General features: G+C 37.4%; 1 protein-coding gene across 1 annotated transcript in view; it reads right to left on the reverse strand.

The window, feature by feature from the left end:
• Nucleotides 1–23,158, reverse strand: part of FSIP2 (fibrous sheath interacting protein 2) — a 124,320-nt gene that overhangs the window by 43,934 nt on the left and 57,228 nt on the right. The window contains exon 12 of the mRNA XM_027078064.1: nucleotides 20,387–20,444. Coding sequence (XP_026933865.1) covers nucleotides 20,387–20,444 — 58 coding nt within the window. The remainder of the gene's footprint in view (nucleotides 1–20,386; nucleotides 20,445–23,158) is intronic.

Below are 23,158 nucleotides of genomic sequence, written 5' to 3' on the forward strand. Positions count from 1 at the left end.
AAGACACATGAGGTAGCAAGACAATCTGACAAGAGCTTCCGGATAATTCTTACTTACCCTTTCAAATCCCATAGTCCTACCCACACTCTCATCAAACAGTAGTAAGGAATTAAGTGGTGACTATTTAATAACTACGGGTTAAAATCATAAATTTCTAGCCATATTAAATACTAATTTAGATGTAGCCCTTTTCTATGTATGACAATATTCTATCATGTGTTCTAATTAGATTTTTTATCATGATACTAATGAAATAAACAACATAGTTTTCTGAATTGTAAAAATTAAAGAACTCAATGAAAAATATAGAATAACATACAGTTAATGAAACAAGATCTAAGACTTTAGTTCTGATTTATTTTTGTATATTTCAGATATTTATTTTCAAAAATTTCAACATAGGTCCTTTGCTTACCTTCTTCCTGCTTTCTTAAGAGATAATTGATATACCTTTTTTACTTTTTCTAGGCCTGTACTTTACATTATAAAATTAGACACTGAGTTTGTGTTGTGCAGTGATGAGAGCTGGGATCCTGCTCCAATAGCAGTGAGCATCACTGACCTGTGAAGAAGACCACACGCAGAGGAAACAAACTTGGACTGAAATCAGTGATAGCTTACTCATCAACTGTGTTCTCCCAAGATCTCAGAAGAACATGTATACAGTTAAATGGGTTCCCTCAGAAGGGTGGCAAGATGGCCGAGTAGAAGGATTTGAGCTCACCTTCTCTCATGAAAACACCAAAAACACAACTAATGGCTGAAGAACCATCGACAGAAAAGACTGGAACCTATCAAAAAAGATATTCTACATCCAAAGACAAAGAAGAAGCCACAAAAAGATGGTAGAAGGGGTGCTTTCATAATATAATCAAATCCTATACCCACCAGGTTGGCAACCCACAAACTGGAAACTTAATTATATCACAGAGGTTCTCCCACAGGACTGAGAGTTCTGAGTCACACATCAGGTTCCCCAGCCTGGGGGTTTGGCACCAAGAGGAGGAGCCCCTAGAGCATTTGGTTTGAAGGCTAGCAGGTCTTGAGTGCAGGAGCTCCATCGGACTGGGGGAAACAGAGACTCCACTCTTGGAGGGTGCACACAAGGTTTCATGTGCACAGGGACCCAGGGCAAAGCAGTGACTCTGAACCTGGGCCAGACCTATCTGTGGGTCTTGGAGTGTCTACTGGGGGTCAGCTGTGGCCCACTGGGGGGCAAGAACACTGGTGGCAGAGGCCCCTGGGAAAATTCCTCAGCATGAGCTCTCCCAAAGGTCACCGTTTTGGCACTGAGACCTGGCCCCACCCATTAGCCTGCAGGCTCAAGTGCTGGGATGCCTCAGGCCAGAAAACCAACAGGATGGGAACACAGCCCCACCCATCAACAGACAGGCTGGCTAAAGTCGTCCTGAGCCCCTTGACACAGGCCTGTCCACCAGAGGGACATGACCCAGTTCCACCCAAAGTGGGCAGGTACCAGTCCCTCCTGCCAAGAAGCCTGCATGAGCCCCTGAACCGACCTAACCCACCAGGGGGCAGACACCAGAAGCAAGAACTACAATCCTGCAGCATGCGGAATGGAGACTACAAACATAGACATTCAGGCCAGAAGGGAGTGGTATGATATATGTAAAGTGAAGAAAGGGAAAAATGTACAACCAAGAATACTCAAACCAGCAAGGCTTTCATTCAGATTTGACAGAGAAATCAAAAGCTTTACAGACAAGCAAAAGTTAAAAGAATTCCGCACCACCAAACCAGCTTTATGCCAAATGCTGAAGGAGCTTCTCTAGGAGGAAAAGAAAAGGCCACAGCTAAAAACAAGAAAAGTATGAATGGAAAAGCTCACCAGTAAAGGCAAACATAACAATAAAGGTAGGAAATCATCCACACACAAATATGATATCAAAACCATCAATCGTGAGAAGAGGAGAGTATAAATGCATGATATATTGGAAATGCATTTGAAATTGAGACCAGCAACTTAACCTTGCATATATATAGACTTCTTTATCAAAACCTCATGGTAACTGTATCTACAATAGATACATACACAAAAAAGAAAAAGGAATCCAACACTAAAGATAGTCATCAAATCACAAGAGAAGAGAAGAGGAAGAGAAGAAAAAAACCCTACATAAACAAACCTCCCCAAATTAAGAAAATAGCAAGTAGAGGCAAGACAGGACACGTGCCCCTGAGAGGCTGGGGTATGGGGGCAGTTCCCACGCTCAGAGGGGCCCACACATGGAGAGGGGATCAGCAGGGATGGGGAGAGACTTTTGGGGGATCAGAAGGGAACACGGCCAGCATTTTCCCCATTGGCTCCGGACCCTGGGGTCCCAAGCCTAAACCTTCGCCCCCTGGCTGTGCTGAGCCTAGGCCCTGTCCCTCAATCCCCCAAGGCCTTTTCCGGCATGCCAGTCCTGAGCCTATGCCCTGTTCCCCTGACCTAATCCCCGACCCCCCATCGAGGTCTTTTCTGGCCCTTTTTTATTTTTGGTTGCTGTTGTGGTTTGGTTTTGCCTTGTTGTTGTTTCATTTATATTTTTATTTTTTCTAATGTATTTTTTATTCTAATTTTATTTTTTATTCTTTGTTGTTGTTCTCCTTTTTGTTTGTTGCCAATTTTTTTTTTTTTTTTTGGCTGTGCCATGCAGCTTGCAGGATCTTGGTTTCCCAGGCCAGGGGTCAGACCTTAGCTCCTGTGGTGGGAGCACTGAGTCCAAACCACTGGACTAACAGAGAACCTCAGACCCCAAGGAATATTAATTGCTGTGAGATCTCTGGGAGGTCCTCATCTTGGCACCAAGACCCAGCTCTACCCAACTGCCTGCAAACTCCAGTGCTGGATGCCTCAGGCCAAACAACCAGTAAGAGAAGAACATAACCCCACCCATCAAAAAAAATGAGATGACAAAAAAATATGTTACTGATGAAGGAGCAAGGTAAAAAACTACAAGACCAAATAAATGAAGAGGAAATAGGCAAGCTACCTGAAAAATATTTCAGAGTAATGACAGTAAAGATGATCCAAAATCTCAGAAATAGAATGGAGGTACGGATTGAGAAAATACAAAAAATGTTTAACAAGGATGTAGAAGAACTAAAGAAAAAACAAACAATGATGAACAACATAATAACTGAAGTAAAAAATACACTAGAAGGAATCAGTAACAGAAGAACAAATAAGTTAGCTAGAAAATAGAATGGTGGAAATCACTGCTGAGGAGCAGAATAAAGAAAAAAGAATGAGAAGAAATGAGGACAGTCTCAGAAACCTCTAGGACAACATTAAATGCACCAACATTTGAATTATAGGGGTTCCAGAAGAAGAAGAGAAAGAGAAAGGGTCTGAGAAAATATTTGAAGAGATTATAGTCAAAAACTTCCCTAACATGGGAAATAGGCACCCAAGTCCAGGAAGCACAGAGAGTCCCATACAGAATAAATACAAGGAGATACACACCAAGACACATATTAATCAAACTAACAAAAATTAAATTCAAAGAAAAAACATTAAAAGCAGCAAGGGAAAAGCAACAAATAACATACAAGGGAATCCCCATAAAGTTATCAGCTGATTTTTCAGCAGAAACTCTGCCAGCCAGAAGGGAGCGGCAGGAAATACTTAAAGTGATGAAAGGGAAAAACCTACAACCAAGATTACTCTACTCAACAAGGACCTCATTCAGATTCAATAGAGAAATCAAAAACTTTACAGACAAGCAAAAGACAAGAAAATTCAGCACCACCAAAACAGCTTTACAACAAATGCTAAAGGAACTTCTCTAGGCGGGAAACACAAGAGAAGAAAAAGACCTACAGAAACAAACCCAAAACAATTAAGAAAATGGTAATAGGAACATATGTATTGATAATTACCTTGAATGTAAATGGATTAAATGCTCCAACCAAAAGACACAGCCTGGCTGAAATGATAAAAAAACAAGACCCATATCTATGCTGTCTACAAGAGACCCACTTCAGACCTAGGGACACATACAGACTGAAAGTGAGGGGATGGAAAAAGCCATTCCATGCAACTGGAAATCAAAGAAAGCTGGAGGAGCAATACTCATGTCAGAAAAAATAGACTTTAAAGACTGTTACAAGAGATAAGGAAGGACACTACATAATGATCAAGTGGTTCAATCCAAGAAGAAGATGTAACAATCAAATATTTATGCACCCAACATAGGAGCACCTCAATACACAAGGCAAATGCTAAGAGCTGTAATAGGGGAAATTGACAGTAACACAATAATAGTGGGGGACTTTGGTTTCCCACTGAAACCAATGGGCAGATCAGCCAGACAGAAAATAAGGAAACACAAGCTTTAAATGACACAACAGACCAGATAGACTTGCTATTTATAGGACATTCCACACAAAAGGGACAGAATACACTTTCTTCTCAAGTGCACATGGAACATTCTCCAGGACAGATCACATCTTGGGTCACAAATGAAGCTTCGGAAAATTGAAGAAAATTGAAATTGTATCAAGTGTCTTTTCTGAACACAATACTATGAGATTAGAAATCAATTAAAGGAAAAAAACTGTAAAAAATACAAACACATGGAGGCTAAATAGTACACTACTAAACAACCAAGAGATCACTGAGGAAATCAAAGAGGAAAGAAAAAATACATAGAAACAAATGACAATGAAAACACAACAACCCAAAACCTATGGGATGCAGCAAAAGCAGTTCTGAGAAGGAAGTTGACAGCAATTCAATCTCACCTTGAGAAACAAGAACAATCTCAAATAAGCAATCTAACCTTACACCTAAAGCAACTAGAGAATGAAGAACAAAGACAACTGAAAGTCAGTAAAAGGAAAGAGATCATAAAAATCAGAGCAGAAATAAATGAAATAGAAATTAAGATAATAGCAAAGATCAAAACTAGAAGTTGGTTCTTTGAGAAGATAAAATTGATAAACCTATAGCCAGACTCATCAAGAAAAAAAGGGAGGACTCAATAAAATTAGGAATGAAAAAGGAGAAATTACAACTTCCACTGCAGAAATACAAAGGATCATAAGAGACTGCTACAAGCAACTATATGCCAATAAAATGGACAACCTGCAAGAAATGGACAAATTCTTGGAAAGGTACAACTTTCCAAGACTGAACCAGGAAGAATTAGAAAATATAAACAGACCAATCACAATTAACAAAATTGAAACTGTGATTTAAAATCTTCCACCAAACAAAATCCAGGACCAGATGGCTTCACAGGCCAATTCTATCAAACATTTAGAGTAGAGCTAACACCAATTCTTCTCAAACTCTTCCAAAAAATTGCAGAGGGAGGAACACTCCCAAACTCATTCTATGAGGCCACTGTCACCCAAAACCCGACAAAAATATCACAAAGAAAATTACAGACCAATATTACTGATGAACATAGAATGAAAAAATCCTCAACAGAGTACTAGCAAACAGAATCCAACAGCACATTAAAAGGATCCTACACCATGATCAAGTTGGATTTATCCCAGGGATGCAAGGATTCTTCAAAATACGCAAAACAATCAATGTGATACACCATTTTAACAAATTGAAGAATAAAAACCATATGATCATCTCAATAGATGCAGAAAAAGGTTTTGACAAAATTCAACACCCATTTATGATAAAAACTCTCCATCAAGTGGGCATACAGGGAAACTACCTCAAAATAATAAAGGTCATATATGACAAAGCCACAGAAAACATCATTCCCAATGGTGAAAAACTGAAGGCATTTCATCTAAGATCAGGAACAAGACAAGGATGTCCACTCTCGCCACTATTATTCAACATAGTTTTGGAAGTCCTACCTGTGGCACTCAGAGAAGAAAAATAATAGGAATTCAAATTGGAAAAGACAATGTAAAAGTGTCACTCTTTATAGGTGACATATTATATATAGAGAATCCTAAAGATGCTACCAGAAAAGATGCTACTACTAGAGCTAATCAATGAATTTGGTAAAGTTGCATGATACAAAATTAATGCACAGAAATCTCTTGTACCTCCTATACACTAACAATGAAAGATCAGAAAGAGAAGCTAAGGAAATAAACCTAAGTAAGGAGGCAAAAAACCTGTACTCAGAAAACTATAAAACACTGATGAAAGGAATCAAAGACGACACAAACAGATGGAGAGATATACCATGTTCCTGGATTGGAAGAATCAGTATTGTGGAAATGACTATCATACCCAGGGCAATCTACAGAGTCAGTGCAAGACCTATCAAATTGCCCGTGGCATCTTTCACAGAACTAGAACAAAAACTTTTACAATTTGTATGGAAACACAAAAGACCCGTAATAGGCAAAGCAATCTTGAGAAGGAAATGCAGAGCTGGAGGAATCAGGCTGCCTGATTTCAGACTATACTACAAAGTACAGTAATCAAAACAGTACGGTACAGGCACAATAATAGAAATATAGATCAATGGAACAGGATAGACAGCCCAGAGATAAACCCATGCACCTGTGGTCACCTAATCTATGACAAAGGAGGCAGGAACATACAATGGAAGACAGACAGTATGTTCCATAAGTGATGCTGGGAAAACTGGACAGCTACATGTAAAAGAATCAAATTCAAACTCTACCTAACACCATACACAAAAATAAACTGAAAATGGATTAAAGAACTAAATGTAAGGCCGGACACTATAAAACTCTTAGATGAAAACATAGGAAAAACACTGACATAAGTCACAGCAAGATCTTTTTTGACCCACTTCCTAGAGTAATGGAAATAAAAACAAAAATGAACAAATGGGACCAATTAAACCTAAAAGCTTTTTCACAGCAAAGGAAACCATAAACAGGATGAAAAGACAACCCTCAGAATGGGAAATATTCTGAGCAAATATTTACAAATGAAACAACTAACAAAGGATTAATCTCCAAAATATACAAACAGCTCAAGCAGCTCAATATCAAAAAAAAACCAAACAACCAAATCCAAAAATGGGCAGAAGATCTAAATAGACATTTCTCCAAAGAAGACATACAGATGGCCTGGAGGCACATGGAAAGCTGCTCAACAACACAATTATTAGAGAAATGCAAATCAAAACTATAATGAGGTATTACCTCACACCAGCCAGAATGGACATCATCAAAAAATCTACAACAAATGCTGGAGAGGGTGTGAAGAAAAGGGTACCCTCTTGCACTGTTGGTGGGAATGTAAACTGATACAGCCACTATGGAGAACAGTATGGAGGTTCCTTAAAAAACTACAAATAGAACTACCATATGACCCAGCAATCCCACTACTGGGCATAAACCCTGAGAAAACCATAATTCAAAATGAGACATGTACCCCAATGTTCATAGCAGCATGATTTACAATAGCCAGGACATGGAAACAACCTAAATGTCTATTGATAGATGAATGGATAAAGAAAATGTAGTACATATATACAATGGTATATTACTCAACAATAGAAAGGAACAAAATTGGGTCATTTGTAGAAATTTGGATGAACCTAGAATGTGTCATACAGAGTGAAGTCAGAAAGAGAAGAACAAATATTGCATATTAATGCATTATGTGGAATTGAGAAAAATGGTACAGATGAAACCTATTTGCAGCGCAGGGACAGAGATGAAGACATAGAGAAAGCAGGTGTGGACATGGCGGGAAGGGGAGGATGGGATGAATTGGGAGATTAGGATTGACATAAATATACTACCATGTGTAAAATAGATAGCTAGTGGGAACCTGCTGTAGAGCACAGGGAGCTCAGCTCAATGCTCTGTGATGACCTAGATAGGTGGGAGGGGTGGTGGGTGGGAGGGAGGTCCACGAGGGAGTGGATATATGTATACATACAGCTGATTCACTTCATTGTACAGCAGGAACTAGCACACTGTCAAGCAATTATACTCCAATTAAAAAAAAGATTAAATAAATAAATAACCTAGGGGTAGTAGAAAGCATGTAGAAGGTACTCAATTAAGATCTGCTGACCAATGAAGGCTTATTAATGAACAGACTCCAGTGGAACTTTTCTGAAAGAAAACAATAAGTAAATTAGTATCACCCACATTCAGCGCCCTCTGTGTCTTCAGTTCAACAAGCCAAGCCCCAGGGACACAAATATGAACAAGATGTAGTCCCTGATCTTAAGGAGTGTACAGACTTGTGGGGACACAGACGTGTAGGCAACTGTAATATTTACAAAACACATGGGCACGTCTTATCTCATTTACATCATGAGAACCCAAGGTAGCTGGTATAACACGTGACTTTATACTCAATGTTTAGAAGAGAAACTGAGGTTAAGTGACTTGTCCAAGATCACTCCAGTAGTACGTGGAGTTGTAACAAGAACCCAGTTCTGACTCTAAACCAAGGGCTCTTTCTGCTGCACACTAATGTTCCAGCATAACATGCTTATTTCCCAGTGCCAGTGACGATAGAGAAATCCAGCTCATGAAAAGCATTGATATCTAGTGAGTGAGAGGCAGGCATTGATGGCATCAAGGAAGGCAGGCTTTGAAAAGCACCTGTAATAGTTAAATATTTTTCTTCTCATTAACTATAATTTTTCAAATACCAAAAAGAATTTGAGGTTACTTTTGACAAAGCATGATATCATATATATTTTTTTATGTTTAAAAGAATAAAGTAATGAACAGAAATAGAGATGAAATCCCTGTGTCAGAAAATTGAGGGTAAGAATAGGTGGGCATAACTCTTAGCTCTGAGCTTCCTGAGAGACAAAGCAAACTGGGAAGTGACAAGGTTCTTGTATATAAAAGGAGGTGGACTAATTTTAATTTTAGCATATATTATCACCATTTGTCCTCTGATTTCTGAATCACACAGCAAAAATCAGTATTCTTACAGAAAACATTGATTTGAAAGTATAGCATTTTACCAATAAAAAAAGTGAATTTGTTATATTTGTAAATTCTGTGGGTTGATCAGAAAAAGATTTGGAAATTTGGTAACAACATACTCAATAGCACATGATTGCCAACATTAATGGTTTGGTCTGTTCTGTAAAGGAAAATGGGAGAAATGGCATCCAGTTTAGAAGGATCATGCAGCAGAGTATCAGAAATGTAATGGGGATAGGGGGGTGAGAAAAAGATTGCCCTCTTCATAAATAGTACACATTTCAAGTTCTTAACTGAGTGAACTATAGCCAAAATGCCACATCAAACACAAGATGACATTCACCAGCTATAAGGATATTTCATCATTCATTCGCTCATTCCACAAACAGTTACTGAGTGCCCAGAGTGGGCATTCAAGCCCTGTCCTTAAGGATGAAGACAGAGCAGTGAACAACACAGACAAAAATGCCTGCCTTCGCCAAGCTTTCATGAGGCAAAGCCTAGCATGTAGCACAAATTAAAGATGGATGTGTACTTTGTCTATGAGAGAGCTGGAGTTCCCACAGTCACACTGGCATCCAAATGAGATATCCTAAAAAGGCTACAGCCCTGTGTTACTGCAGACTGTGAAACGCATGCTTGGTTTTTGTCACAGAACTATCTAGAGCATAGGGGCAGCTAGGAAGGGAGGTGCAAACACCGATCCTAACTGCCGTAAAACAGGGCTGAAGAGTGGGTCCCACCTTTGAAGCTCACATCGGATGGAGGGTGGGCCAACCCTCCCGCTGCAGAAGTAGCCAACAAGCACCTCCTTCAGTTTGAGGAAATGGTCCTCTCCTGCTATAAAGATGGCTTTAAGGAGCAGTTGGGGGTGGGGGAGCTACACCAGCCACAGAAGCTGTTAGACAAGGTAAAAAAAAAAAAAAAATATATATATATATATATATATTTATATATGGTTTTTTAAGACCCATACATGCATTTATTCAACTAATATTTATTAAATCCTCACTACATATGCAAAAAGCACCATGGTAGGAACTAGGGAAAGAGAGAGGGGAGTGGGGGGAGACATGGTTCCTGCCCTCATGTCTCTTACCTGCTAGAAAGAGAGTCAGACATTGAACAACTAATCAATTAATTAAAAGTAGAACATCTACTAGGAAGAACGATTGGAGTCTATAAGAACTTTAAAAGGGCAAATTAACCGAGTGCGAAAGATAACAGAAACCCTTTACACAATCCCACTCAGTTTCTCACTCTCTCCTCTCCCTCTCCTCCATTCAGTCCCCTCCCCCATCCCTCCTCTCTCAGACACACATGCAAACACACTTGTGGGCACACAGGTGCATACACAGGCACACATAGCTATGATGTAATCAGGCACCTCTTTGTCTTCCTTTCAAAGAGACAATTTTTGAGCTATAAATACTAAAGATACTATTCATTCTGGCTTTTAGGCCAACAGGCTGCAACCCTGGCAAAATCATGCCAAAATTCCTACTCTGAGTTAGGATGCAGTCAGGTCTAGATGAAAAAAGGAATGTTTCAACTGATTTCATCTTCAAATATTTCCTAGTTATTTGAGTTTATGGTTGTGCTTGTCCTTCTTGATACTTAATTAGAATGTACAGGCCTCAGATATGAGCTTGCAGGAGACAGACAGTGTTCAAAATGAAAATGACAGCTTTCCATTGGCTTGTGTGCTGTTCTATAGCAGCTCAGTGTCAGGTGTTGAAGTTAAGCTAAACTACATAAAACCAGAAGATGTAAAGGCTAAAGTTGAAAAATTAAAACTTAGAGTCTACATATACTGAACTTTGGCTATTCAGTTATAAAGTCAAATTGGAAAAAAAGCATAATAAAAACAAGTAAGGAACATAATTTTGGACAAAGCATTGAGCTGGGCAGATTTTAAAACTTTTCAATTAAGTTATATAACTACAAAATATTTGTGGTAGATAAAAATGAGAAAATACAGGTATATAGAGAGATAAAAATACAGCCATATTTAATAACCAAAGCACTTTCCATAAAATGACTATATCAAAGTATTTAACCAATTCTTTATTATTGGGCATTTATGCTTTTGCCTAATCTTTATTAACACAAATGTTTCGATGAACACCTTTATATATGCATTTCTGCACATCTCTCATTTTTTTATAATAAATTCTTAGAAGTAGAATTTCTTAGCTGGGCAGTATTCAGATGTTTAAAATCAGAATTAAAGCAATAGCCAACTTCAGAAAACAGAAATCATAAGTAACACAATAACAGTGGGGGACTTTCACACTCCACTTTCATCAATGGACAGTTCATCCAGAGAGAAAATCAATAAGGAAACACAGGCTTTAAATGACACATTAAACCAGACAGACTTAATTGATATTTATAGGACATTCCATCCAAAAGCAGCAGAATACACATTCTTCTTAAGTGCATATGGAACATTCTGCAGGATAGGCAATATGTGGGGCCACAAAGTGAGCCTTGCTAAATTTAAGAAAATTGAAACCATATCAAGCATCTTTTCCAACTATAACTCTATGAGATTAGAAACAAGAAAAAAAAATTATAAAAACCACAAGCAAGTAGAGGCTAAAAAATATGTTACTAAAGGACCAAGGGATCACTGAAGAAATCAAAAAATACCTAGAGACAGATATTGGAGATTGGTTCAAGATGGCGGAGTGGAAGGATGTGCTCTCAACTCCCTCTTGCAAGAGCACCGGAATCACAACTAACTGCTGAACAATCATCAATAAGAAGACACTAGAACTCACCAAAAAAGATACCCCACATCGAAAAACAAAGGAGAAGCTGCAATGAGATGGTAGGAGTTGCACAATCACAATAAAATCAAATCCCATAGCCGCTGGGTGGGTGACTCACAAACTGGAGAACACTTAAACCACAGAAGTCCACCAACTGGAGTGAAGGTTCTGAGCCCCATAGCAGGCTTCCCAACCTGGGGGTCTGGCAACAGGAGGAGGAATTCCCAGAGAATCAGACTTTGAAGGCTAGTGGGATTTGATTGCAGGACTTCAACAGGATTTGGGAAAACAGAGACTCCACTCTTGGAGGGCATACACAAAGTAGTGTGTATATCAGGACCCAGGTAAAGGAGCAGTGACCCCATAGGAGACTGAACCAGACCAACCTGCTAGTGTTGGAGGGTCTCCTGTACAGGTGGGGGAGGGAGTGGCTGTGGCTCACCACAGGGACAAGGACACTGGCAGCAGAAGTTCTGGGAAGTACTCCTTAGTGTGAGCCCTCCCAGAGTCCACCATGAGCCCCACCAAAGAGCCAGGTAGACTCCAGAGCTGGGTCACCTTAGGCCATACAACCAACAGGGAGGGAAGCCAGCCCCACCCATCAGCAGACAAGCCGATTAAAGTTCTACTGAGCTCTTCCCAACAGAGCAACACCCAGCTCTACCCACCACCAGTCCCTCCCATCAGGAAGCTTGCACAAGCCTCTTATCCACTAGAGGGCAGACAGCAGAAGAAGAACTACAATCCTGCAGCCTGTGGAACGAAAACCACATTCACAGAAAGACAGACAAAATGAAAAGGCAGAGGACTATGTACTAGATGAAGAAAAAAGATAAAACCCCAGAAAAACAACTAAATGAAGTGGAGATAGGCAACCTTTCAGAAAAAGAATTCAGAATAACAATAGTGAAGATGATCCAGGACCTCAGAAAAAGAATGGAGGCAAAGATCCAGAAGATGCAAGAAATGTTTAATGAAGACCCAGAAGAATGAAAGAACAAACACCTAGAAGAATTAAAGAACAAACAGAGATGAACAATACAATAATTGAAAAATATACTAGAAGGAATGAATAGCAGAATAACTGAGGCAGAAGAATGGATAAGTTACCTGGAAGACAGAATGGTGTAATTCACTGCCACAGAACAGAATAAAGGAAAAAGAATGAAAAGAAATGAAGATAGCCTAAGAGACCTCTGGGACAACATTAAATGCACATTATAGGGGTCCCAGAAGGAGAAGAGAGAGAGAAAGGACCAGAGAAGACATTTGAAGAGATTAAAGTTGAAAATTTCCCTAACATCGGAAAGAAAATAGCCACCCAAGTCCAGGAAGTGCAGAGAGTATCAGGCAGGATAAACCCAAGGAGAAACACATCAAGAAACATATTGATCAAACTGACAAAAATTAAAGACAAAAACTATTAAAAGCAACAAAGGAAAAATGACAAATAAAATAAAAGGGAACTCCCATAAGGTTAACAGCTGATTTCTCAGCAGAAACTCTACAAGCCAGAAGGGCATGGCATGATATATTTAAAGTATTTAAAGTGATGAAAGGGAAGAACCTAAATCAAGATTACTCTACCCAGCAAGGATCTCATTCAGATTCGAAAGAGAAATCAAAAGCTTTACAGACAAGCAAAAGCTAAGAAAATTCAGCAGCACCAAACCAGCTCTACAATAAATGCTAAAGTTACTTCTCTAAGTGGGAAACATAAGAGAAGGAAAGGACCTAAAAAAACAAACCCAAAACAATTAAGAAAATGGTAATAGGAACATACATATCAATAATTACCTTAAAAGTGAATGGATTAAATGCTCCAAACAAAAGACACAGGCTCACTGAATGGATACAAAAACAAGACCCATATATATGCTGTTTACAAGAGACCCACTTCAGACCTAGGGACACATACAAACTGAAAATAAGGGGATGGAAAAAGATATTCCATGCAAATGTAAATCAAAAGAAAGCAGGTAAAATAGACTTTAAAATAAAGAATGTTACAAGATACAAGGAAGGACACTACATAATGATTAAGGGATCAATCCAAGAAAATATAACAATTATAAATATATATGCACCCAACATAGGATCACCTCAGTACATAAAGCAAATGCTAACAGCTATAAAAGAGGAAATTGACAGTAACACAATAACAGTGAGGGACTTTGACACCTCACTTACACCAATGGACAGATCATCCAGACAGAGAATTAATAAGGATACACAAGCTTTAAATGACACACTAGACCAGATAGACTGAATTGATATTTATAGGACATTCCATCCAAAACCAGCAGATAACACTTTCTGCTCAAGTGCACACGGAACATTCTCCAGGATAGATCACATTTTGGGTCACAAATCAAGCCTCGGTAAATTTAAGAAAATTGAAACCATATCAAGCACCTTTTCCAACCACAACACTATGAGATTAGAAATCTTTTACAGGGAAAAAAATGTAAAAAACACAAACACATGGAGGATAAACAATACATTACTAAATAACCAAGAGATCACTGAAGAAATCAAAAAATACCTAGAGAAAATAACAATGAAAACATGATGATCCAAAACCTATGGAATGCAGCAAAAGCAGTTCTGAGAAGGAAGTTTATAGCAATACAATCCTATCTCAAGAAACAAAAGTCTCAAATAAACAATCTAACCTTACACCTATTGAAAGTAGAGAAAAAAGAACAAAGAAAACCCAAAGTTCATAGAAGGAAAGAATTCATAAAGATCAGAACAGAAATAAATGAAATAGAGAAAAAGAAAACAGTAGCAAGATCAATAAAACTAAAAGTTGGTCCTTTGAGAAGATAAACAAAATTGGTGAACCTTTAGCCAAACACATCAAGTAAAAGAGGGAGAGAACTCAAATCAATAAAATTAGAAATGAAAAAGGACAAGTTACAACAGATATTGCAGAAATAGAAAGCATCATAAGAGACTACTACAAGCAACTCTATGCCAATAAAATGGACAACCTGGAAGAAATGGACAAACTCTTAGAAAGGTATAACCTTCCAAGACTGAACCAGGAAGAAATAGAAAATATGAACAGACCAATCACAAGTCATAAAATTGAAACTGTGATTAAAAATCTTCCAACAAACAAAAGCCCAGGACCAGATGGCTTCACAGGCCAATTCTATAAAACATTTAGAGAAGAGCTAAAACAAATCCTTCTCAAACTCTTCCAGAAAACTGCAGAGGAAAGAAAATTCCCAAACTCATTCTACAAGGCCACCATCACCCTGATATGAAAAGCAGACAAAGATATCACAAAAAAAGAAAATTACAGACCAATATCACTGATGAATATAGATGCAAAAATATTCAACAAAATACTAGCAAACAGAATCCAACAACACATTAAAAGGATCATACACCATGATCAAGTTGGATTTATCCCAGGGATGCAAGGATTCTTCAATACATGCAAAACAATGTAATACGCCATATTAAAAACTGAAGAATAAAAACCATATGATCATCTCAATAGATGCAGAAAAAGCTTCTGAAAAACTCTACACCCATTTATGATAAAAACTCTCCATATAGTGGGCATAGAGGGAACCTACCTCAACATAATAAAGGCCATATATGACAAACCCACAGCAAACATCATTCTCAATGGTGAAAAGCTGACAGCATTCCCTCTAAGGTCAGGAACAAGACAAGGATGTCCACTCTCGCCACTATTATTCAACATAGTTTTGGAAGTCCTAGCCATGGCAATCAGAGAAGAAAAAGAAATAAAAGGAATACAAATTGGAAAAGAAGTAGTAAAACTGTCACTCTTTGCAGATGACATGATACTATACATAGATAATCCTAAAGATGCCACCAGAAAACTACTAGAGCTAATCAATGAATTTGGTAAAGTTTCAGGATACAAAATTAATGCACAGAAATCTCTTGCATTCCTATACACTAACAACAAAAGATCAGAAAAATAAATTAAGGAAGCAATCCCATTCACCACTGCAACAAAAAGAATAAAATACCTAGGAATAAACCTACCTAAGGAGGTAAAAGACCTGTACTCAGAAAACTATAAGACACTGAGGAAAGAAATCAAAGATGACACAGATGGTGAGAGATATACCATGCTCTTGGATTAGAAGAATATTGTGAAAATGACTATACTACAAAAAGCAATCTACAGATTCAATGCAATCCCTGTCAAAGTACCAATGGCATTTTTTACAGAACTAGAACAAAAAACCTTAAAATTTGTGTGGAGACATAAAAGACACCGAATAGCCAAAGCGGTCTTGAGGGAAAAAAATGGAGCTGAAGGAATCAGACTTCCTGACTTCAGACAATACTACAAAGCTACAGTAATCAAGACAGAATGGTACTGGCACAAAAACAGAAATATAGATCAATGGAACAGGATAGAAAGCCCACAGATAAACCCATGTATCTATGGTCACCTAATCTATGACAAAGGAGGCAAGGATATACATGGAAAAGAAAGTCTCTTCAATAAGTGGTGCTGGTAAAACTGGACAGCTACATGTAAAACAATAAAATTAGAAAACTCCCTAACAACATTCACAAAAATAAACTCAAAATGGATTAAAGACCTAAATGTAAGATGGAACATTATAAAACTCTTAGAGTAAAACATAGAAAGAATACTCTTTGATAAATCACAGCAAGATCTTTTTTGACTCACCTCCTAGAGTAATGGAAATAAAAACAAAAATAAACAAATGGGACCTAATGCATCTTAAAAGCTTTTGCAAAGCAAAGGAAACTATAAACAACACGAAAAGACAGCCCTCAGAATGGGAGAAATTATTTGCAAATGAATCAACGGACAAAGGATTAATCTCCAAAATATATAAACAGCTCATGCAGGTCAATATTAAAAAAACAAATAACCCGATGAAAAAATGGGCAGAAGATCTAAACAGACATTTCTCCAAAGAAGACATACAGATGGCCAAGAGGCACATGAAAAGATGTTCAACGTTTTTGCTAATTATTAGAGAAATGCAAATCAAAACTACAATCCAGTATCACCTATACTGGTCAGAATGGCCATCATCAAAAAGTCTACAAACAGGGAATTCCCTGGCTTTCCAGTGGTTAGGAATTTGCGGTTCCACTGCAGGGCACCTGGGTTTGATCCCTGTTTGGGGAACTAGAATCCCACAAGCTATGCAGCGCAGCCAAAGAAAAATGTCTACAAACAATAAATGCTGGAGAGGGTGTGGAAAAAAGGGAACCCTCCTACACTGTTGGTGGGAATATAAACTGGTATAACCACTATGGAGAACAATGGAGGTTCCTTAAAAAACTAAGAATACAACTACCATATGATCTAGCAATCCCACTCCTGAACATGTATCCAGAGAAAACCATACTTCAAAAAGATACATGCACCCCAATGTTCATTGCAGCACTATTGACAGTATCCAAGACATAGAAGCAACCTAGATGTCCATTGACAGAGGAATGGATAAAGAAGATGTGGTACATATATACAATGGGATATTACTCGGCCACAAAAAAGAATGAAATGATGCCACAACATGGATCAACCTAGAGATTATCATACCAAGTGAAGTAAGTCAGACAAATATCATATGATATCACTTATATGTGGAGTCTAAAAAATGATAGAAATGAACTTATTTACAGAACAGAAACAGACTCACAGACTTTGAAAACAAACTTCTGGTTACCAAAGGGGAAATGGGGTGGGAGGGATAAATTCAGAGTTTGGGATTAACATATACACACTACTATATATAAAATAGATACTTAACAGGACCTACTGTACAGGACAGGGAACTCAACTCAATATTCTATAATAACCTATATGGGAAAAAAATCTGAAAAAGAATAGATATATGTATATGTATAACTGAATTACTTTGCTGTATACCTGAAACTAACACTGTAAATCCACTATACTCCAATATAAAAAAAAATTTTAATAAACAAATAAAATAAATAAAATTAAAAATTTCCTAAAGTCTAAAATTCAGTTACGAGAAACAGCAAGACAGAGAATTATATCCTACATCTTGGCAGAAAATGAAAACTCCCTGGTTTCAGCTCAGACATGGGCTTTGTAGCAACAGTCCATACTCAGACTAGTACTTTTTGCAATATGGAACCTGGAGCCTGAAAGGTAATGTCAGTGACATGTTTTTATCTTTTGGCCTCCTTTATTTTGTCAGGATCTGTTTTCTTAGGTCAACCTAAGCACAGGTTTTTTTTTTTTTCTTTTTGATATTCTGCAACCTAACTCTCCCAGATTCATTTTTCCATTCTCTTCACATTATATTGTAGGCACCAAATGGAACTCAAGGAGTCCACTGTATTAACTGATACCTGTACCTGACTCCAACAGACTTTCTTCCTCAAAGGCATGCAGAAATATCCAAACAAAGAGAAAAGAACTAAGAATAAAAATAATCAAATAACTGAGAAAACTTCAAAGAAGACCACTAAAAAACAACTGTGATAACCAGATAAAGGTTGACATCAGTGAAAATGGCAGAGTAAAGAGCTCTGAAAATTTACTTTCTTAAAAGCAATAGGTAAACTAACAAATTTTTTCATTATTTTATAGTAAATGGTTTTCATAGTCAATTTTTTTCAGTTTTCAGAACTCTGAAAATTAACCAAAGGCTTTCAGCATTCCAGAGAGTGTTTACTCAAGAAAAATAGATCATCTAGGTAAGGACAGTGAGCTTTGTGGTGTTTTAACTTGTCCTATTTCCATTCTCTTTCTCACCAACAGGGTATCTTTGAAAAAGAACAGCTCACAATCACAGTAGCATAGGTTTCTTCCTTGTGGTATATGCCCAATATCTAGCATTATGCTTTGAACATAAATAAATTCCCATTTAAAATCGTTTGGATTTGGGCCTACTCACTCTAACACAAAATGAAGCCTTTGTGCAGGCCACTAATGGACTTCTACAACTGGTTCCTAGTTTCTTGCCATCAATTTTTCTTATATATTTCTGTTGGAGTTATCCATCATGTATGCTAATTTGACCATATCATTCCCCTTCCAACACATCAGAGTATTGCCCAATAAGTAAACTATAAATTTCTGACCACAGTATGCAAGTAGCAGGCAGACTTACTGTCTTCATCACTCTGTTACTTCCTACATCTTCCATCCCAATAATATAAATATATTCATTATCTAAGTGTAATGCGTAATTGTTGAAACTGTTTATACCCACTGCTATCATACTTGCTTTGTCTTCATTCTCTTGGTCTTGAATTTCCATGTCTATTTTACAAATGTTTCTGTCTTTTGTATTAACATTAGAAAAAATAGAACTAATCAATAGACGAAAGGGAGGGAGAGATAGGGTGGATGATAAAATACATGCAATGATTCCACAGTAAAGTCTTACGAAATCTGGAATTAAATCAGAATGAGAAGAATGTGAATGTGTATGATGGGCAGAGTCAGACCAGAAAGTATTGTTAGCTGTGTTTTGTTTGTATTCTGACAGGATGTTGGGCTGGCTGGCTGCAACTAAGAGTATTTTTCCCTGTCAATTTGGGAGGGCGTGGTGAAGAATCTCCAGGTAATACAGAGTTACTCATCTTACCGAGCTAAGATTTTTAATGAAAAAGTATCCAAAGTATTTGCTATGAAAGATCCAAATGACTCTGTAGTTCTATAATGTTGGGTGGAGAATAAAGAGGCAGCACTCAAGACTTTATTATGATCTTCCTCTAACCACTTCTATATAGAGGCAGGTATTTATATTTAATAAACATTTATTAAATAACTAAAATAAAAATGGCCATTTTGTACAAACGATCACCATTCTTCCACCTTGTTCTATTTCTTTAAACTGGACTAGTCCAGTTTCCTTCTTTCTGCATCTATTATAGTGCTGTGTATCCTATGAACTCTCAGTAAGTCAGTTAAACTGATGTTCATCAGTCCTAAAGTCAAGATCCTTCCTCCAAGAAAGCTTGGTCTGAATATGTCAACATCATTTACCATCATATACCACTTAACTCTATCCAACCATTTTCATAGAAATTTGGGGTTTGTAAAGTCTTTCCTGGACCTCAGTTGAGTTATTGATTTTTTTAAAAAAGGCAACAGTGTTGGGTCTAAAATGATAGTCTCTAAAGTTGAGAAAGCCATATATAGACACCAACAGAAATAGGCTGCCACCAGTTTGAGGAATAAAAATCCCTCAGGCTCCCCAAATTTCTTCTCCAGAGACTTGCAAGTTCCATCATTAGAGATTATTATTTTGGATTATATGGCAAATACACTTTAGGTTAGGAATGACTAATTAAAAATTTTAAAAGTAAAACTAATCTAAACTAACCTGTCCTTAGGAAACCAGTAATCTCAAAAGGTTTAAGGAATGGTAAATGTTTCAAAGGGGAGAAAGGCAAAGAGACAAGTCCAGATCCTGGAAAGCTACCTGAAGAGGAGAAGACATGGTTGGATATACTTGAAAGTGGCATGAAGACTCTGAATATAGGGCAAGTGTAGAACCACAGTGGGGTAAGGAAATAAGGAAAAGGAAGAACATTAACTTTGTCTACTTTACAATTTAAGCTTAGTGAGGAGAATTTGCAAAAGACAAACGTTTCACTAAATCTAAGTAGAAGTACAAGAATGGAGGATTCCACGTAATCATTTGCTTTTTAATATGACCCACGTACTTATTAGAATATTAATTTATCATTATACATTAATTTTCTTAGATACTTACGTATTTGAGAAAACAGAGGAAGAGAAAGTACCCTGGACTGTGGCAGGAGCCCGAGGTCCTATTTACCAGAAAAAGAAAATAATTAGTTTGCATCCTTCCCCAACAACTTGTAAAATGATAATATCCTCTAATAGTTCTTTATTCTCTGTTGTCACAGTCTTGTTTAAAAGCCTCCAGAGACTCTCGACAATGAAGTCTAAATTTCTTTGCAAAGCATAAAATATACCATACAATCTGATGTTCTTATCTACCTCTCTAGTGTCTTCTCTGGCTAGTCTTCCATGTGTATTCTATGGATCAGAGGTGTAAAATAACTTATTTTCTAAATGTATCATCTTTTCCATGCCTCTGGGCCCTTGTTTTTGTCATTTCCTCTGTCTGGAGCACCCTATGCCCTCTCTTTTTTTTTTTTGGCGGTATGTGGGCCTCTCACTGTTGTGGCCTCTCCGGTTGCGGAGCACAGGCTCAGCAGCCACGGCTCACAGGCCTAGCCGCTCTGCGGCATGTGGGATCTTCCTGGACCGGGGCACAAACCCGTGTCCGCTGCATCGGCAGGCGGACTCTCAACCACTGCACCACCAGGGAAGCCCCCATGCCCTCTTTTAACTTATCTTTTAGGTCTCAGTCAGCTTGTGTTAACTCTTCTAGAAAGCCTTCCTTGAAACTAAGTAAATCTTCTTCTCTAGTGGTCCTAAAGCATTCTACCCATTTCTATTATAAAACTCATTATGCTATACTGTAATTAAAGGTTTACTCTTCTGTCTCCCTGATTATGATGTAAATTTCTCACTATATCTCCAGCATTTATTTTTGGAGAATACTACGTAATTAATATGTTTTCTCAACATTTATTCATTGATTTGTTGGCCATTAATCTCTTCCCACTCAAACATCATCTCACTCGCTTTGTATGTAATCTAGCTAGATTTCATTACTGGATTTTAGTAAAGATTCTGGATACAGATGACATAGAAAGCTTTTATGCACAACACCTTCACACTGGATTTGGTGTTTGTTAATTATGCAAATACACAAATGAATAAAAATTGTAGACAAAAAGAATGTCCTGGTTACAGAAAGTAGTGTTAGTAATTAGAGCCTGTTCAGTCAAGTTTAAGTGGTAACTCGTTTCTCTCAATAAATGAGTAACCAATAGGTACCAGTGATGCGTAAAAAAGTCTTACTTAAATCCTTATGAACCTTTTTGACTTTGTGTAGATATGTTTTTTTGTGTGTGTTCAGATTTGGAGAAGCAGTACCTGAAATTAAGAATTCATAGACCTGAGAAATTAAGTGTGAAGATAATATAATTTTAAAAGCAAAATAAAAAACAAACTCTTCTGTGGTTTCATTAATATTCTGGAGTAAATATTCTAAAAATATTTTCCTAGAATTCTATATAAAATATTAAAACCATCCTCTTAAAAACAGCTAAGCTTTCAAGGAGGTAAGAGAAATCTTTGAGAGTAAAAAATTGGGGGGAACACACATATGGAATTGTAAGCAAATGATGAAGCTGATGCCTGCCCTGTACCCACTGGCCATAACTGCAAACTTAATGGATAACCAGGGGACTTAAAACCATATATCAGGCTCAAACCAGATGGGAAATAAAATCTTAGAGCTTGTGAAAATATACTTTATCCCACAAAACTACACCCTTGGTGAAAGAGCTGTCTTGAAAAAATCATGCCACAGAGGTAGCAGCACAAACAAATTATGCCTTGGCATCAGCTGTGGATAGAGGAAGAACAGCAGAAAAGAAAAATATCTCTGAAGAATTCATAACCATATATTATCTCTTACGTGACTTTGAGGTTCAAATTCACTGTATGGTCCATAAAACTCCAAATGAGAAATTTAAAATGAACCTGTTTTTATCGCTCTCCCAGATGCCTAGCAGTAGCATATGAAGAAAACTTAACAGCTTTATTGAAGTATAATTGATATTTGCAAAACTGTACATATTTAATGTGTTCAGTTTGAGTTTCTACATAGTAATACATCCTATCAAAGTATGGAATTCTGTCAAAAATGATGCATTTCTGTCAAAAACAAGCTAACATATAACAACACATCCCTGCCACTCACACATACACAAATATGAAGAAACAAACCAACATGCCAGTTATCAGGAAAAAAAAAAGCATTAAAATTAGACCACAAATATTTCAGATATTGGAATTATCAAATATAGAATATAAAATATGTGCATTTTATATGTTTAAATAAATAAAGTAGTAATTGGAAATCACAGGAATGGAACCTATCAAAAAAGTCCAATCAAATCTGAATAATAATGAGACATTTTATAATATATATTATATATATATGTTTAATCAAACAAATTTAAAAGTGCATTAAATTTATATAATAGTAAAATAGATACAACTGAAGAGAGAATTGGTGAAATGGAAGACAACCTCAAAGAAATTAACCAGAATACAATAGAGAGAAATGGAAAATGTGGTTTTTAGACGATGTAGAAGTAGACACACACACACACACACACACACACACACACACACACACACACACGTATATAACTGGAGTTTCAGAAGAAAAGAATAAAGAAAATGAGGAGAAGCAACATAGGAGAGAAAAACAGCTGAGACTTGGCCAGAACTGCTCATCATAGTGATACTAAAGTAAAGCAGATGAAAGATCTTAAAAGCAGCCTTTGGTGTGTGTGTGGCAGGGGTGAGAAGGTAGGGAGGGGGATGTGGGAGGAAGGACCACTTACATAGGAATTAAGTAGAACAGAAAGTAGAT

Source organism: Aethalodelphis obliquidens, unplaced genomic scaffold (assembly GCF_003676395.1).
Source record: "Aethalodelphis obliquidens isolate GAN/ISIS:26980383/991018 unplaced genomic scaffold, ASM367639v1 scaffold2, whole genome shotgun sequence".
NCBI classification, from domain to species: domain Eukaryota; kingdom Metazoa; phylum Chordata; class Mammalia; order Artiodactyla; family Delphinidae; genus Aethalodelphis; species Aethalodelphis obliquidens.